The sequence below is a fragment of the Babylonia areolata genome, chromosome 15, assembly GCF_041734735.1.
Source record: "Babylonia areolata isolate BAREFJ2019XMU chromosome 15, ASM4173473v1, whole genome shotgun sequence".
NCBI classification, from domain to species: Eukaryota; Metazoa; Mollusca; class Gastropoda; order Neogastropoda; family Buccinidae; genus Babylonia; species Babylonia areolata.
This window is the reverse complement of record NC_134890.1, coordinates 32,520,470-32,540,620: the sequence shown is the minus strand read 5'-3', so window position 1 is coordinate 32,540,620 and position 20,151 is coordinate 32,520,470. Positions and strand designations below refer to the sequence as shown.

The 20,151-nt window shown below is 42.4% G+C and overlaps 1 protein-coding gene across 1 annotated transcript in view; it reads right to left on the bottom strand.

The window, feature by feature from the left end:
• LOC143290332 (uncharacterized) overlaps positions 1-20,151 on the bottom strand; it is a 158,286-nt gene that overhangs the window by 121,396 nt on the left and 16,739 nt on the right. The window contains exons 9-18 of the mRNA XM_076599685.1: positions 17,698-17,755; positions 17,138-17,315; positions 14,619-14,733; positions 13,385-13,578; positions 12,119-12,230; positions 11,241-11,316; positions 8,489-8,906; positions 7,577-7,611; positions 5,710-5,834; positions 3,551-3,631 (exon numbers count right to left, since the gene is read on the bottom strand). Coding sequence (XP_076455800.1) covers positions 3,551-3,631; positions 5,710-5,834; positions 7,577-7,611; positions 8,489-8,906; positions 11,241-11,316; positions 12,119-12,230; positions 13,385-13,578; positions 14,619-14,733; positions 17,138-17,315; positions 17,698-17,755 — 1,392 coding nt within the window. The remainder of the gene's footprint in view (positions 1-3,550; positions 3,632-5,709; positions 5,835-7,576; positions 7,612-8,488; positions 8,907-11,240; positions 11,317-12,118; positions 12,231-13,384; positions 13,579-14,618; positions 14,734-17,137; positions 17,316-17,697; positions 17,756-20,151) is intronic.

The following is a 20,151-nucleotide window of genomic DNA, read 5'->3' as shown; positions in this document are numbered from 1 at the left end:
AGTTCAGGCATTTGAAGGAAGATAATAATTTCTGTGCAACAAAAAGTCTATTTCCACCTCTACAGAATGGCACTGATAAAAAAAAAAAAAGATATTCAAAAAATACAGCATACCTATTGTCAGATTATTCCTGTAGAAGGAATCAAGCACACTATAAGTTTATTTATTTCAGTTCTGTAAAACACAGAAATATTAATCCATACTGTTGGTAGATTTTGGTTTCATTTTTCTTTCTAATCAAAGTGTACTTATAATGAGGATACAGAAAACAATTATTAGAAAAAGAGAAAATAAATAATTTTTTTTTAAACCCACTTATGGACAATTTGTTCTGTAGATTTCCAAAATGTGCTAATGATTCTTGAGCTTGGACAAGTGTCCAAAGCTTTAGATTTTTCGTGCATGCGAGATAGGAGACCATGCAACATTTAACATGTGATGTAATGCAATGACGTGATGACCAGTGATGATGGAATGAACTCTTTACCAGACGCAAACTATCCAACACAATAATGCCAAATAGCACAAAACCGGCTGATGTACGACTGATAAGGGACCATTTTTTTATACTGCGTAAAATCTTGCAAGTGCAAATAGATGATTAGATGCACTGATGTAACAGGGTGAGAAGCCACAGACGCTAGTCACCAGAAAAAATCTAACACTTCCATTCATTCTCATAACACGAAGTGCTAAACTTATACCATAACTTTCTGACTGTAAGTAGTAGGTCTTTCCTGAACCTTAACCCACACTTCTTATAGTTATAAATACACAAGTGTGCCTTACTGGTGCACAAAATCACAGATTTTCTGTTGCATTTCACTGTTAACAATTTGTGCCTTACTGAATGACAACTTGGGGATTTTCTGTTGCATATCGTTGATGACAATTCATGCCTGAATGGTGGACAAAATCAAGGATTTTCTGTTGCATATCATTAATGATAATTCAGGTGTAATACTGCAAAGAGAAAAAACCAACAACAAACTGATAGAAACAAACTGCTCTCATAGTGAAATGACGGACAGCTCTACAATTACATGCTTTCTGATCAAGGACCAAAACTGAAGTGTCAATTTCAGACATCTCGCGACACAGACAAGCGAAACTAAAACCACAATTGCACAACACACCTCTGACTCAAGACATGCGAACAGCTGACAAAGACTAAACATGCTGACATGAAAAAGACAACAGCGCTGTATCCATGACACAAAAGGACAGTCGTGTCTGCCCCTCTCACTTTGAAGCCCCAGTCTCTACAGATGTTTTGCGCCAAACTACGCCAAACTGTGCATTTTCCAAGCAAAGTGACTAAGGGTTCAAATATACACGCAACAGCGTAACTCACAGGTTTCCAATATACACACAAAAGAGAAACTCACAGCTTTCCAATATACACACAAAAGACTAACTCACAGCTTTCCAATATATACACAAAAGACTAACTCACAGCTTTCCAATATATACACAAAAGACTAACTCACAGCTTTCCAATATATACACAAAAGAGAAACTCACAGCTTTCCAATATATACACAAAAGACTAACTCACAGCTTTCCAATATATACACAAAAGAGAAACTCACAGCTTTCCAATATATACACAAAAGAGAAACTCACAGCTTTCCAATATATACACAAAAGAGAAACTCACAGCTTTCCAGTATATACACAAAAGACTAACTCACACTACAGTCACAGCTTTTCCATATATATACACACAAAAGACTGACTCACACTACAGTCACAGCTTTTCCATATATATACACACAAAAGACTGACTCACAGGTTTCCAATACATATGCAACAGAGTAACTCACAGCGTTCTCAATTACACTATTTACAAAGCCCTACATAGCAAGTATATGTTCTGAAAAGTTATTGACTGACTTGTTTGTATGTGCATATTTTCAGAATAAAATATTAAAATATTAAAAAGATGAAAAACATAAAAAAATATAAACATGCAAACTATAACAGAGAGAGAGAGAGAGAGAGAGAGAGAGAGAGAGAGAGAGAGAATATAAACACCATCATCACACATAACAGTTGAAATAAGAACATCCTCATGTTCTGCAACTGTGGGCTATAACTTCGACATTAAGTTCTTTTCCAAAGAGGACTTTTTCCATGCTTTTTAGGCAGCCGCAGTCTGTTTTCAGAAGTAAGTGTTATTTTTGTTTCGTGTTCTCAAACCCACCACTGACAGGGATTACAGGATTCTTGTTTTAGTTGCACTAACAACTTTCAAACTCTATAGCAACATATCCTGACTTTTTCTTTTTGAAATATTTTTTTCCCACTCACCCATCTGTCTATCTATCTATCTAGACAACTGCCTTCACCCTACTCAATGACGTGCATGCTCTGAGGTCAACAACCATAAAAAGAATAATGAAATGCCTGTTAAATCTGTTTAGACTTTTTAACCTTGGCTTTTTATTTACTGTCTGGCTCTAACTGGTCATAAGTTTTTTGAAACACCCAAGGATTCAACAACACAAGAGATGAATGATGATACAGTATATCACATCATTCTGCATTTCTACCAAGACAATGCCACTTGACAATCAACACTAACCACTAAAAGAACAAGAGAGGCAAGGCCATCAAGACTCACTTGTGATACACTTTAAAAAAAAAAAAATTCAAGCTTTTTATGTACTGAGTATAATTTCAAAATGTAATGTTTAAGATGAGAAAGATCAGTTTAAAGCAAATTAATTCCCCTAGCATTAATTACAGAGTAATTTCCCTTTTTTACTACCTGCACCAAAACGTTTGCAAAATAAATAAAACTTCCATGCTTAGCAAAATAAATTCCTGTTTGAACAAAAAATGATAATAATGACTGCTCTTGTTGTTGTGTCAGAATAAGAGGTCAAAGTGCCAAGTTTAGAGAATACAAAAAATATAAATATAACAGTAAATGCAGTTTGCATATAATTAGGCTTCATTTTTTACTTTTTTGTGCCCATCCCAGAGGTGCAATATTGTTTTAAACAAGATGATTGAAAAGAACTGAATTTTTCCTATTTTTATGACAAATTTGGTGTCAAATGACAAAGTATTTGCAGAGAAAATGTCAATGTTAAAGTTTACCACGGACACACAGACACACGGACACACACACACACACACAGACAACCGAACACCGGGTTAAAACATAGACTCACTTTGTTTACACAAGTGAGTCAAAAATGAGATACAAATCATCAAATTTGTACAAAGACTGAAGAATCACATCTTTCATAAACATTTCGATCATACACCAATGAATATATGAAACAGCTTTTCAGCCACCCAGTCACACTGACTCTTAAAAGTCAGACATAACACATCAGCAAACAGTGACCCAAACAGCCTCTAACCAGCACAGCAGAATGACTGTAAGCAATGGCAGAAGTGGGAAGATTAAGCATATGAAAAATAACAATGAAAACACAAAGTACACAACAGGAAACATGCAGTTGACATTCATATATTCAAATCACAGTCATTGATGTAAACAGCTACATAACAATCATCCCCTAACCGTTCTTACCCGAGTGCGGGAGGAGCCCAGTTTTTTACGGCTGATCAACAGCTTGTGCCCGTATTTGTCATCTCTGTGGGGAACATAGGTCTGCAAGGACCCACCCAAACGCACGCACACGCATACATACACACACACACATGTGCGCACGCATTCACACACACACACACATGCAGTGCACAAGAACACACCCACACACAGAGAAACACAGGTTAGCGACTTCACGTCCGACATGACAGACTTGTTATAAGGGGGTGTCACAACGGAACAAGCCACGCTGTTCAATCTCTTCACAGTGATCTCACAATGTTATCTCTTCATGTTAACACAGAGTTAATTCAAATATGCAGAAAGGCAGAACAGAGAGACGTTAAACAAACAGCTACACAAATGCAACTCTAGAATGCAGCAGCAAGCATCGCACGACTGTGGGGGTCAACCCACCCTGTGTTCTGAACAGACCTAACACCTGTCAGCACCTGCACTGCCGTTTTCCTCTGCTGTCTGCTCTCTTCCCCATCTTACCTGTCACTGTCCCCTCCCCCCCACACCCCTCCCTTACATCCACTCACCACTGGAGTGACTGGCTGGCTGTTTTGTGTCACAGACCTTACAGAATGCAGCGCTGTTGCCGTCATGTCCGCGTTATTTTTGCATGCGACATCTCTCATCACTTTTAACTTCTTCCACAGCAACCCTCACACATCTTTTTACTGAACACTCTCCCACAACAGATAACAATTTCATAAAAAGCTTCAAGAAAATGACTGTCCAATAACAAGAGTGACCGAAAGTTCACAGAAAGTTAACAACCAACTGCTCGACAGTTCACAGAAAGTTAACATCCAACTGCTTGACAGTTCACAGAAAGTTAACATCCAACTGGTTGACAGTTCACAGAAAGTTACCAACCAACTGCTTGACAGTTCACAGAAAGTTAACATCCAACTGCTTGACAGTTCACAGAAAGTTAACATCCAACTGCTTGACAGTTCACAGAAAGTTAACAACCAACTGCTTGATAGTTCACAGAAAGTTAACATCCAACTCCTTGACAGTTCACAGAAAGTTAACATCCAACTGCTTGACAGTTCACAGAAAGTTAACAACCAACTGCTCGACAGTTCACAGAAAGTTAACATCCAACTGCTTGACAGTTCACAGAAAGTTAACAACCAACTGCTCGACAGTTCACAGAAAGTTAACATCCAACTGGTTGACAGTTCACAGAAAGTTAACAACCAACTGGTTGACAGTTCACACAAAGTTAACATCCAACTGCTTGATAGTTCACAGAAAGTTAACATCCAACTGCTTGACAGTTCACAGAAAGTTAACATCCAACTGCCTGACAGTTCACAGAAAGTAGCTTGACAGTTCACAGAAAGTTAACAACCAACTGCCTGACAGTTCACAGAAAGTTAACAACCAACTGCTTGACAGTTCACAGAAAGTTAACAACCAACTGCTCATTGCTATGCACTACAGTGAGCTTTGAATAAATATCCAATGACTCATTGTTCCCCATTGCCGAAAATCTCCAGAAAGCAATCAACGATTCGCTGCTCTGTACAGGTGTGAGCTTCACAATGCATCAACGTTGATTCAACAACTTGCTGCTCTGTAATACTGGTGGGAGGAAAAAACAAAAAACAAACTAAAACTATTCCTTGCTTGCTATTACTGTGACAGTTTGAGTTCCAAATGAACATCCGACTTGTTCTTCTTATCTAAGTAACTGTCTCATGAACAACTATTCATTGCTCAGTTTCAGTTTAAGCTTCAAGAAATTAACCTTTATTTTGCTTGATTTTGGACAAAACTTCAAGAAAGTGAGATCCTCCCCATTCTTTCATAAATAACTAAGGCTAAAGTCGATGGTTTCCACTTCAACAGTTATGTCATTCAAAAACTTACTAGGAAAAAAAAAAGGCTTAGAATTATATCTATTTCTGTTTTCAAAAAGCAACAATGATGTGCGGTACTGCTTAATGTATACAGAATAAAATACTTTTACGGCTTATCAAATCAAGTCTACCAAGCAAATGCATGAACAATGAGTGTACAACACATGAAACACAAAGACAATGGTGCAACAAACAAATGGTAAAACAAAATACATTTTAAAAAAAGACAAAAAAAAAAGACAACAACAAAATAAAGTTCACCTTGTCTGTGTCATAGTCCAGACTGGAATTGGAATCCTCGTAGTACAACGATTCCTGAGAACTTGTAGTGGTCAGTGTGGCTTCTGTCAGCATGGGGTTGTCCTTCAGACTGAGGTCAGAGTCAGCTGCAAACATTGTGATAAAACCATTGTATTGTACTATTGTATTGTATTGCATTGTACTGTGTTACTCATTTTTGTCACAACAGACTTCTCTGTGTGAAATTCGGGCTGCTCTTCCCAGGGAGAGTGCGTCGCTACACTGACAGCGCCACCCATTAATAAAGACTTTTTCCCTGCCTGCAATTTTATTTTGCTTCGTTGCACAAATATGCATATCCACGAAAAATTAACGTTTTGAGAAAATTGCGTTCGAAGTTTGGTCTTGTCTCTCCTGGTAGACCAAGGCACAAAACAGGTAAATTTATACACAAATATTTTTTTTTCAGGTGTCTGTCCATAACACAAAAATAAAACAAAAAACAAAAAGAAAGCTGTTTTGGTGTTCAGAACAGTCCTGCCCCAAACAACACTCCTTCTTGTTCACGCCGATCTTGACGTTCTCGACGCCGGATTGTCTCAATTTTTTGCCTCCTTCCTTTCTCTTTGCCTGATGTTTTTCTTGCTGCTGACTGCACTCTGGAAAAAAAAAAGGTATGTGTTTGTGCATACATGTATGGGAGAAGAGGAGAAAGGTGAGAGAGAGAGAGAGAGAGAGAGAGAGAGAGAGAGAGAGAGAATGAATGTGTGTGTGTGTGTGTGAGAGAGACAGTGACTTTTTTTTGGAGGGGGGGGGAGGTGGTGGGCGTGTACACACACACACACACACACACACTCACATTATAAACATCCACACACTCCATCACACATGTAAATCACATGAGAGGGAGTGTGAGAGAGAAAGGGGGAGGGTGAGAGAGAGGAGACGCACAGAGAGAGAATGAATGTGCATGTGTGAGAAAACTGACTTTTTCTTATTTTCATTATTCATTTTCACACACACACATGCACACACACACACACACAACTTCAACATCCAAACACTCCATCACACATGTAAACCAAGAGAGGGAAGGTGAGAGAGAGAGAGGAAGGGACAGAGAAAGAGACAGAGGGTGGGGGAGGATGTCAGATAAACAAACTTACCGATTCATTGCATGATGGGCAGTGGAGTTTAGATATGATCGACTGCATACACAGAATGTTGGTGATCACGTTCATGTCCGTCGGACCTCTTGTCTGGGCCTCCACAGCCTCCTTTCTCCGCCACCCTCTCTGAACTATCATCTGAATCGCTCGAATCTTCCGTCTTCTTTCATTTTCCAAAGAAGCTTAGCTTTCATTCGGATGCTGGTCTAGAACCGTAAAGTTCTTTTTTCGATGTTGATGGGACAGGAGATGGTGATTTTTGACGAGATGTCGAAGGTTTGGGGCTCGAGGCTCTTGTTTCGGTTTCCGAGGGGGGTGGGGGGTTAGTGCTTGCCTTTGTCTGCAAAGTGCTGACTTGCTGAGCACTTTTCCTACCTCTCCGCCGCTTCCCTAACTTGGGGAGGGTCCTAAATTTAACTTTTCTTTCCTTTGTCATTCATATCTTTTCAAAGATTGCTAAAATAATCCAAAATATACAGTTGTTGATCGATCTGAATAGACACAGATAGCAGACGCTTTGCAAACAGGAAGTCGTTTGAGAGCCAATGATAAAGCTCAGATCGGCCATGTGACCGAACCGGCCAATCACTTCACCAACAACAAGCAAACCAGTGACCCACTTTTAGGCCCTGGCAGGCTGGCTGTGCAGGAATTTTCCTAAGCTAATTAGGCTCATGGTGAAGGCCGTTTCTCCCTCTCCAGTTTAGTAGGTCACAAGCCATGCTTCATGGCGTCGTAGCAACGGTAGGCGCGACTGAAAATGAGCAAATTTTGGATGCATTCGATCTTTTTTTTCACAACTTTTTCTCACACCCACTCCCAAAAACAGCTAAAAACACACACTTTGAGTAATAATTCAAACAAAACACACAAATGTAAGGCTTTATGAAACTTTATTCTTGCAAAATTCACAACAAACACAAAACACATTTTTTTTAATGATTTTTGGTCAAAATTGTACCCCTAGTGCTACCTTAAATTCAAAAGAAAAAACTGACAGAACTTTTGAAAACTTTGGGAAGAAATGTTTGTGTCACCTCTGGCCTCAAATTATGCAAACTGATGGGGGAAAAGTATGATTTTTCTTCTTTTTTGTCAAATATGCACAACATCTGAACAGCAAAATGTCTTTTATCAAACACCACATGTTTTTATCAATGTAAAATGTTGCATAAAGTTTTTTTCCCCCCATTTTCTACACCCACTGCATACACCAGTACACATGTCCTTTTTTACTTTTCTTTTTCCGTCAAGTTCAGTCAATAAGCCGCGACTTTTTACCCCAGCTTCAAACTCTGCGGCTTATACAATGATGCGGCTTATTTGCGGATTTTAACGATCCCGGGAGAGTCATGATTTCTGTCCATGAATTTTTGGAAGAGCTTCAGGATACAGTGGAACCTCCCTATTAAGACTGAAAAATCAGCCAAATTTAGGTCTTAATTGAGAGGGGTCTTAATAGAGAGGAGTCACATTGGGCACATTTCACACAGACGCACCCTCACATACATAGATACGCACACATATGAATGAAAGAAAAACTGTAATGATGAAATCAGTGTCAATTAAAACACTAAACATTACATATACTGTACACACACAGTCATAGAAATCTCTTCTATACACATGGCTATTGTTTTGTAAAAAACTGTGAGATCATTGATTGTTTTTTGGACACAGTGTTCTTGACGATGTGCATCTTCTCTATTTCTACTTTTGCATCACTCATGTTCTCAAGAATTGAGATGCCATGAGCCAGTCCAAAGCGAGCCAGTTCATGTGCATATTTTGCTGCTGTGGAGAAGTCGATCACTGGTGCTTCTTCAGCCTCAGGCTCCTCTTCCTCAGCATCTTCCTTGACATCTTCAGCTGCACTGCCTGAAGCTGTGGGTTGTGCTGTGTAGCAGGTGTCAGGCAAGATCTGCAGGTCTTCCTCAACAGCTGTCATCTCTTCCAGTGTTGCACCCTCCAACAGAGCAGCAGCTCCATCACCCAGAGGCTCCTCTTCTTCACCTGGCCCTTCAGCTGTAGCCACTGCAACCTGGACATCTTTGCACACACACACACACACACACACAGAGTACAGACAGACACACACACAGAGTACAGACAGACACACACACAAACACACACACACACATGCACAGAGAAAATGTCACCTACAAATTACAAATCAAAATGTATGTGAAACAAAGAGAATGGAAGCACACACACACACACACAAAGAAAACTCACTTCTGTCCAGAATTGATGTGAATGAATAAAGAATTTTGAAAATGTATATGAAATAAAGAGTTATCACAAACATACCCACAAATGCACACACAGAACACAAAATCTAAGTTTTATCTCTCTTAGTCTTACACACAAACACACAAACAAACAAACACACACACACACACACACACACACACACACACATGCACATACCTTGTTGAGGATCTCGACAGAATCCACACTTCTTGAAACAGCTCGTCACTGTGCTTGGCTTCAAGAAGTTCCAGGCTTTCTTCAGCCAGAAGACAGCATCCAACAGACTGACTGACCTGGCCAGTTCTGTGCCAGTGGCAGTGCCATCCCTCTCCATTTCAAAAAGAACATGGCGAAGAAGGCATTTTCTGTACTGCAGTTTCACAGCCTGGATGATTCCAGCATCACAGAGCTGCAGACGCGAGGTGGTGTTGGGTGGCAGCATCACAAATCTGATGTTTGACAGCTGGATTGGGGGGTGTGCAGAGCAATTGTCCACAAACAACAGAATATGTCTCTGCAGAATCTTCATTCTGTTGTTGAGTTTATTGGCCCACTCTGTGAAGATGATTGAGGTCATCCATGCTTTTTGACTCACTTGTGTAGGAGTCATTATTATCATTTTTTGTTCAAACAGGAACTTCTTTTGCTAAGCATGGAAACGGCCAATCCAGTCATCCACAGTTTGTTGGTTGACGTCTCCCCGCTCACCACTCAGACACGACTGATGAACATTCCGTCGTTTTAGCCATTTTTCCAACCAGCCATTCGATGCCATGAAGCCATCACACCCACTACCCACAGCCAGACACAGTGCTTTTTCCTGGATCAGCTTTCCTGTCACTGGAATATTTTTTCTTCTGGCTTCACAAAACCACTCCCACACTTCTTCGTCGATGTCCGTGTACGTGGTTTTGTGAATTTTTGACAACTTTCTGTCCCCACTCTCACCGCTCTGCCATCTTGTCAGGATCGACTCTTTGTCTCTGATAATGGACTGGATTTGAGTTTTACCAACATCCAACGACTTTGCAATGGAAATGGCACTTTCACCACGCGAACTCCGTTCAACAACCTTGACACGTTCTTCCAGAGTCAGGGCTTTTCTTTTTCGTGAAGATTTTGATGCTGACATCTTGAAGTGAACACGCATGTGGAAGCTGAAGACGAGATGACATTGTGTGCAGTGGAACCGTTGTGTCGTCTTTGGCGGAAGGCGCGAACGCTACTGGAAGGGCGATAACTCTGAGCGACTTTTATGAAGCAGTGTTTCCGGTCTCTTTGTCTAAAAAGTGGGAATGTAGCAACTTTTTAAGATCGGTACCACGCATTTTCGATTTATTTTCAGTCATTTTGGGGCAAATTTTACGCACGAATTCGTATCTGACCAATATTTTTCAGTCGCAAGTCGTGTTTGGGAGGTGGTCGTAATACAGAGTTATTTTATATAATAAAGTGTGTCGGTCGTGAGGGTGCTGATCACATCTTAGAGGGAGTCGTAATAGGAAAGGTCGGAATGAGGAGGTTCCACTGTAGTGTGCCAACTGTTCACGTTTTATAAATCAAAACCGCACACATTAAAGCCTTCAAATCAGCATTCAGTTCTACTCTGCTCAAGCGTACACCCTCATCATGCCGAAAACGCAACATTATGCCTATGATGCAGCCTTCAAATTGAAGGCGATCGACCTAGCAGACGAACCAGCAGCGACCTCCACCTTCATGTTCATGAAGTGAAAGCGAGGCTGAAGTCAGTGACAAGATGGCGGAGGAAGCTGTGCTGGTTCTCTTCAACTCGCACACTGAAGACGAAGAATTTAGTGGATTCAGTAGTATCAGTATGTGTTCCAGTACCGGAAATAAGTGCGGCTTATAAGCCGGTGTGGCTTATGTATGTGTAAAGTTCAATTTTTTCCAAAATTTAGTGGGTGTGGCTTATACACCAGTGTGCTCAATAGACCGAACTTGACGGTACTTAATTATCATTTTATAAATGCTGCACAATGAAAAAACTGAAAGGGATAATGAGTATTGCTGAGAAAGAAAGGATATCTTCAGGTGGACAAGTTTAGCACTACCCCCAAAATCTCAACATCTTCATCTCATCTGGGAAAGTAGAATGCAACAGGTTACCTTTAGTAAGAGGGAATGACTCCATGGATTCATCAGTGCCTGATGGTGCTGCCAAGGTATATGGCTCCATCTCCATCTGAACAGGAAAAAAAGCAACAATTGTTATTGAACCAAATAAAGCTCACACACAAATTTATCAACACATACACAAAACCAGTGAAAAAGATTCAAAATAGCCAAGCACAAATATCTGGCATTCACCTTGTTTTCATTTACCGACTATCGGCTCAGTGTTCGTAAAAATCAGTGTCGCAGTTTCCCACACAAGCATTTCCACAGAATTTTGTTTGTCATTATCAGACCCAATAATATAAAGAAGAATATTCATCCAGGTAATGAAATCTGCACCCCTGTTATTGAGAGTTTCAACACAAACTGATCTCTCCATGAAGCAATAAACGCGCAGAACTTGAGCTCAATGTATCACAAAAATTCAACATGCACAGTGGAAACCATATAGGTGGTAGAGACAGACCCAGCAAGTCCAAACATAAACACAACAGGCATTCCAACAGCCCCAAACCTACAAACTTTTGAACATGAATAAAAAGAATGAACATCAACATCCCCTTCCCTCCCCACCCCTACACAGATACACACATGCACAGTGGAAACTATAGGGGGGTGGAGACAGACACACCAAGTACAAACATCAAAAATCACAACAGGCATTCCAACAGCACCTAACCTACAAACTTTATACACAATAAAAAAAACATAACATCAACATCCCCTCCATCCCCACACCTACACACACACTACACAGACACACTACACACACACACTACACAGACACACATGCAAATGGCTTCAGATACCTGTATGAAAGCAGGAGCAATACACATAACATGATAATCAAACCTGAAAGGTGTACTCACAGAGGAATCAGTTTCCCGGCACACCTGACACACATAGTCAACGCTGTCGTTCTGCCTCACTCGCTGCAACAAGGCGCTGTCTATGGCAGGGTCACAGTCACTGTGCACGTGTCTGCAAACACAATGATATGAATACTTCTGAAACGCCTTTCCTCCATCGGAGACCAGCTCTTAGCGCTTTACAAACACGGGGTTATTTGCACATGAGGCTGCCTACCTGCTCAGTCAGTGGACAACATCTTGGTCTGTAACTGTCAGTGATAGAAAGGAACTTGAAAACACATAAGCAGGGGGAAACAAGTTTTATTTACAGGAGGCAGGTAGAGAAGGCCTGCACGTTAACTCAATTAGTACTGTCAGTTAGCTCCCTTGACTTTTTCCAAAGACAACCTATTTGTATGGGTAAGAAATAAAATCGCCAAAAAACCAAAGTTAAAATCCATGCACTCAAAACCTCCAAACTGATCAGTAACATAACAGTTAGTTGGGGACAAAATATAACTTCCTCCCTTCTCATGCTATCATACAGTGAGATGATGAAAGTATCCATATTTTTTGTTTGAAATTTGCACACACTGATGCCTTGTAAATGAATCCAGAAACGCACAGAGTTTGAAACAGATTAAATTCAAAACTTTGTATAACCCCAATAGGGCCTCTTTGTCTCATTTTGTTGTCTGCCTTGTGACAGAAGAAACTGGGTCAGACAGACACCACTGTTGTCAAGAACTGTTCACCTGAACCAGTCAACGCAAAAATAACTCTCCTGCTCGTGCACACAGCAACACACTCGGCATTTATCGGTCGCAGGGGGGAGTGGAAAGGTCAGTTTAGATATTCTAAGCTTATAATGTCGTTACGCAAAATAGATGCCACTCCAAAAATTCAAAACTATCTAAAGCCCCGATTGGGCTCCTTCGTCTGAAACAATTGTAAACAGTAAAGCCTCAATCAGGGTCCCACATCTGGAGTGAGATAACCTGACCTGAGCCGGACTCGCTTTTTTTGTGTGAGTATTTTAATCTGTTTCTATGGTATTCTTTTTTTTTCTCCCTTGCAGTGAAGGTTATATTTCTCAATATTTCTCAAGAAAAACACAAGTAATCCAGTTCCACATAAAGTCATCAAAAATGAAAAAAAACCCCACAAAATCAGATTTCATCAAAAACCAGTGAAGCATTACACAGTAGAGTACACTTCAAGGAGCGTACTTAAACACTGACAGGATCACTTCACACGAGTTATATCATTCATTAGGGTACTCACTTTTTACAGGAGGAACACAGGACCATCATGTTCTTGTTCTGAAAGTGGCGGTAGGCCTTTCCACACAGCGGACAACACAGCCCTTTGTTCCTCTGCTGGTAACAGCTGTCGCACACAGAGTAGTTCAGGTGCCAGCGGGAGCTGGGGCCATTGCCGGGTGTCCTTGCCCCACAGTCACTGCAGATCCGACAGTTCTGCACACGCATCAACCCGCCTCGTGAACCGCCAGGCCACTAAATGTATGATAGTCGTGTCCGACTATGACCATCAGAACAGCAGAGGAGGCAACTGCTGTCCCGACTATCTGGGCTAGAATTTGATTACAGTGGAGAGTGTCTTGCCCAAGTTACATCCCCACTCTCTTGGCCAAAAAGGTTTTGGGACAGTTGGCGTTGGGAAGGTTCCAAAAGGCCAAGCCCCCAAGGCTGCAGCACTAATACCCTGTACAAATATACGGAAGGTTCCAAAAGGCCAAGCCCCCAAGGCTGCAGCACTAATACCCTGTACAATTTTGCCTCCAAGTCTGAGAGTCATAGTCCTTCACAAAAGACTAACTGTTTATGACTTCCCACTGCAATGGAGAAACCATTGATATACAGCTCTCACTTTGCTGTTGGCGAAACTGTAAGCTTATGTCAATCTGTGACATAAACTGAGTGTTGGGCAATATTCATCCAATGAAAGACAACTACCATACCCCCACCCAAAAAAAAACCCTTGTAAATTTAACACAACGTTTGATTTTGGTTTTGTATAAAGCCCTGCACAGCACATGGCTAAAATAATGCATGAACAAGAAACCAATAGCTGAGCAAACGATATAAACAATAAATATGATAACTTTTTGTTTTTCTGCAAACAGCAGAGAATGAAAGTACCAGTGTAAAACTTGCAAATCATTTGTTCGTGACTTGATTCTTTTGTGGGCCTCATAGGCAGAGTCTGTCTATTTTAAAATTATAATCATTAAATCAAGCTCATGGTTCACACATACTTTAAATGACAATGTGAATCTCTTCAGGCTACAACACAGCACCATTCCGTAAACTTATCTTTTCATAAGACAAAAAAAAAAAAAAAAAAGGCTGATTTCAAAAAAGTGTTCTGCAAAGGTCTGTGTTGAAAGAGTAGATATAACAAAGAGACAAAGATTTGGAGAGAAAGAAACAATAAATAAAACAAAGGGGACAAAGGTTTGGAGAGAAAGAGAAGATAAATCAAAGAAGAAGAATACCTTGCACTTCCACCCATTCTTGGGGATGGTGGTCATGGCAGGCTTGAGGCAGAAGGTGTGGTACCCTTTGTCGCAAGTGTCACAGACCAGCATTTTGATATCATCCCCAGGGTTTCTGAAAATACAACATCAACACTGCTCTGATATCTCTGAACTCTGAAGCCATCTGCCATTTGTGTGTGGTGCAGTGCTTGCAAATGTCTGTGCATTTGTGTGTGTGAAATGAGTGTGTGTGCGTGCATGAGTGGCTGTTGAAGGGAGGTCTTTTCCAGAAGGCATCAGGGATGGGTGGGGGGTTTCCAATATTCGACTGCACGAGTGTATTCTGGCATGTGTTTCTTTGTGTGGGGGGGAATGGGAGGGGGGAGGGTATGGAGGGAGGGGAGGGGATGAAATGTAAAGTGCTCTGGGCAGTATTTCTGGAAAAACATGCTATACAATTATTAACTGTTGTCTCCTGTCTATGAAAACTGCACAGAACCAAAAAACACTGGGGAAAAAACAAACACACACACACACGTCACTATTTGCTAGGCAATTGTGTGCATGTGAAGCTTGTACACATGTACATGTACACATGCATGTGATGACATGAGCAATCACACTGATATGTCCGTATCTGTGCCCATGGATACACTCTGCATGAGAATGCAGGTAAGACAACGTACCAAACAACTGTGATGTGAAAACAATAACGTTGATCTCTGTGCATTCCACCTCAATCACTACAAGAACAATATGTCAGCCATTCTGGCAGCAGGCATAGAACCTCCAGTAACTGAGTAAGAACTTGAAAGAGCCGACCAAAAAAATGTGTTCATATGGTTGGGGAGGAAACATATGTGGAGTGATGGCCTAGAGGTAACGTGTCCGCCTAGGAAGCGAGAGAATCTGAGCGCGCTGGTTCGAATCATGGCTCAGCCGCCGATATTTTCTCCCCTTCCACTAGACCTTGAGTGGTGGTCTGGGCGCTAGTCATTCGGATGAGACGATAAACTGAGGTCCTGTGTGCAGCATGCACTTAGCACACGTAAAAGAACCCACTGCAACAAAAGGGTTGTTCCTGGCAAAATTCTGAAGAAAAATCCACTTCGATAGGAAAAACAAATAAAACTACATGCATGAAAAAAACCCACAAAAAAATGGGTGGTGCTGTTGTATAGCGACGCGCTCTCCCTGGGGAGAGCAGCCCGAATTTCACACAGAGAAATCTGTTGTGATAAAAAGAAATACAAATACAAATATTCAGCTGTACTGACAGGACAGAGCAAGGACTGGTGCAGGAGCAGGTGAGGAGGGGGATGGGAGGGAGGGCACTGAAGACCCTGATGGTACAAGTGGGAACAGACGAACAATGAATTCAGGTGTAAGGAAACCCACTACTGGTAACTGTGACTTTGTTTTTCTTCTTTTTGTTGTGGTTGTTATGGTTGGTTTTTTTTGGGTTTTTTTTTATATAATAAATCCCAAATTCAGTTGGCTACTTTCAGTAACAATCCCAACTGATTTTTTCCCCCTTGCAGTGAAGATTATATTTCTCAAGAAAAAAACAAAACGAAGGACAAAACATTTATAATCCAATTCCACATAAAAGTCATCAAAATCACAAAAACACATAATCAAGATATCAAAAACCAGACAAGCATTACAGAGTATAATATAGTTCAGGAGTGTACCTATACACTGATAGGATCACTTCACCAACGTAAAAATCATTCATTAGTCATTATTCACTGATTCCACAGGCCAACAGCCTCAAACACAGCCAGCCCTCAACACAGACTCACTGACAGGTCTGGCAGATCTTACAGTTGGGGCACTGCCACCCGGCCCTCAACACAGACTCACCGACAGGTCTGGCAGATCTTACAGTTGGGGCACTGCCACCCGGCCCTCAACACAGACTCACCGACAGGTCTGGCAGATCTTACAGTTGGGGCACTGCCACCTGGCCCTCAACACAGACTCACCGACAGGTCTGGCAGATCTTACAGTTGGGGCACTGCCACCCGGCCCTCAACACAGACTCACCGACAGGTCTGGCAGATCTTACAGTTGGGGCACTGCCACCCGGCCCTCAACACAGACTCACCGACAGGTCTGGCAGATCTTACAGTTGGGGCACTGCCACCTGGTCCTCAACACAGACTCACCGACAGGTCTGGCAGATCTTACAGTTGGGGCACTGCCACCCGGCCCTCAACACAGACTCACCGACAGGTCTGGCAGATCTTACAGTTGGGGCACTGCCACCTGGCCCTCAACACAGACTCACCGACAGGTCTGGCAGATCTTACAGTTGGGGCACTGCCACCTGGCCCTCAACACAGACTCACTGACAGGTCTGGCAGATCTTACAGTTGGGGCACTGCCACCCGGCCCTCAACACAGACTCACTGACAGGTCTGGCAGATCTTACAGTTGGGGCACTGCCACCCGGCCCTCAACACAGACTCACCGACAGGTCTGGCAGATCTTACAGTTGGGGCACTGCCACCCGGCCCTCAACACAGACTCACCGACAGGTCTGGCAGATCTTACAGTTGGGGCACTGCCACCCGGCCCTCACGATGGGCTTGATCTCCACAGGAGGACACAGACAGTTGCCATGGTAATGCTGCCCGCAGCTCGTACAAAACAACTGTTCCGCAATGTTGCCCAGCTCACTGCACTGGATGCAGAAGGCATCGTTACCCGCTGGAAACAAAACACACCAGCATTCAAATAGGGAAATTTTGCATCATAATGGTGTCACATGAAAATTATCTTTACTCAGTGGAGATGATAAAGATGTATTTGACTCAGCAAAAAAGATTTCGTTTGTAAGTTATAATAATGCACAAAACTGACAATTTAACATAATCTGAGCACTTATTGGTTGTGGTCAATAGTTTTCAGGGGGGCAACATTACAAGCAGTGGGCAGGAATTAATGGGTAACGATTAAGGTACACAAGTCAGCAGAAAGGGATAATCAGTCCTACCTGAGAATCACACACAGATGGATTACTACTACTACTACAGTATATAGTATATCTAGCAGTTTTTCCCCTAACGAAACAGCAAAGTCATGGTCTTACCTATAACTTCAGCCTGTCCCACATGGTCAGGGCACAGCAGAGACAAGGTTTTCAAATCCTGCAACACACCACATCACACATACACTAGAATTCCCCCTCTTCTGACATCACACTTCTTTCCTTCACAGTACCAACTCACCAACATCATCAAACACACGTGCCAGTGACAAACACACTGGCAGAGACTGTAGGAGACTGTGGGAGACCAACAACAGAAAAGACAAGAGACCAACAGACACAGACAGACACAGGTGAAATGCGACAGGTAGGGAGGACAGAAAAGAGACCAACAGACACAGACAGACACAGGTGAAATGCGGCAGGTAGGGAGGACAGAAAAGACAAGAGACCAACAGACAGACAGACACAGGTGAAATGCGGCAGGTAGGGAGGACAGAAAAGACAAGAGACCAACAGACACAGACAAACACAGGTGAAATGCGACAGGTAGGGAGGACAGAAAAGACAAGAGACCAACAGACACAGGTGAAATGTGGCAGGTAGGGAGGACAGAAAAGACAAGAGACCAACAGACACAGGTGAAATGCGGCAGGTAGGGAGGACAGAAAAGACAAGAGACCAACAGACACAGGTGAAATGTGGCAGGTAGGGAGGACAGAAAAGACAAGAGACCAACAGACACAGACAGACACAGGTGAAATGCGGCAGGTAGGGAGGACAGAAAAGACAAGAGACCAACAGACACAGACAGACACAGGTGAAATGCGACAGGTAGGGAGGACAGAAAAGACAAGAGACCAACAGACACAGACAAACACAGGTGAAATGCGACAGGTAGGGAGGACAGAAAAGACAAGAGACCAACAGACAGACAGACACAGGTGAAATGCGGCAGGTAGGGAGGACAGAAAAGACAAGAGACCAACAGACACAGACAAACACAGGTGAAATGCGACAGGTAGGGAGGACAGAAAAGACAAGAGACCAACAGACAGACAGACACAGGTGAAATGCGGCAGGTAGGGATGACAGAAAAGAGACCAACAGGCATAGACAGACACAGGTGAAATGCGGCAGGTAGGGAGGACAGAAAAGACAAGAGACCAACAGACACAGGTGAAATGCGGCAGGTAGGGAGGACAGAAAAGACAAGAGACCAACAGACACAGACACAGGTGAAATGCGACAGGTAGGGAGGACAGAAAAGAGACCAACAGACAGACAGACACAGGTGAAATGCGGCAGGTAGGGAGGACAGAAAAGACAAGAGACCAACAGACACAGGTGAAATGTGGCAGGTATCGAGGACAGAAAAGACAAGAGACCAACAGACACAGGTGAAATGTGGCAGGTAGGGAGGACAGAAAAGACAAGAGACCAACAGACACAGGTGAAATGCGGCAGGTAGGGAGGACAGAAAAGACAAGAGACCAACAGACATAGACACAGGTAAAATGTGGCAGGTAGGGAGGACAGAAAAGAGACCAACAGACAGACAGACACAGGGGAAATGCGGCAGGTAGGGAGGACAGAAAAGACAAGAGACCAACAGACACAGACAAACACAGGTGAAATGCGGCAGGTAGGGAGGACAGAAAAGACAAGAGACCAACAGACACAGGTGAAATGCGGCAGGTAGGGAGGACAGAAAAGACAAGAGACCAACAGACACAGGTGAAATGCGGCAGGTAGGGATGACAGGAAAGACAAGAGACCAACAGACATAGACACAGGTGAAATGCGACAGGTAGGGAGGACAGAAAAGACAAGAGACCAACAGACAGACAGACACAGGTGAAATGCGGCAGGTAGGGAGGACAGAAAAGACAAGAGAACAACAGACACAGACAGACACAGGTAAAATGCGACAGGTAGGGATGACAGAAAAGACAAGAGACCAACAGACAGACAGACACAGGTGAAATGCGGCAGGTAGGGAGGACAGAAAAGACAAGAGACCAACAGACACAGGTGAAATGTGGCAGGTAGGGAGGACAGAAAAGACAAGAGACCAACAGACAGACAGACACAGGGGAAATGCGGCAGGTAGGGAGGACAGAAAAGACAAGAGACCAATAGACACAGGTAAAATGCGGCAGGTAGGGAGGACAGAAAAGACAAGAGACCAACAGACAGACAGACACAGGTGAAATGTGGCAGGTAGGGAGGACAGAAAAGACAAGAGACCAACAGACACAGACAGACACAGGTGAAATGCGGCAGGTAGGGAGGCAGAACAAGGGGAAACCATCTTCCCCCACCTCTTCAACACAACTGAAGTAAAATACAAACAGGTAGCAGGTGAAACTTTGCAAGGCATTGCCAACAATTATCAACAAAACAAAAACAATTAATAGGGTAACAAGATGTTATCCAAAATAATCATTAAGTCCAACAAAAACAGATAATATGGTAAAAAAAAAAAAAAGGTAGGAAATAACTATAATCATCCAAGTAGGGGGGTAAAAAGGTGAAAATGATCATGGTATATTT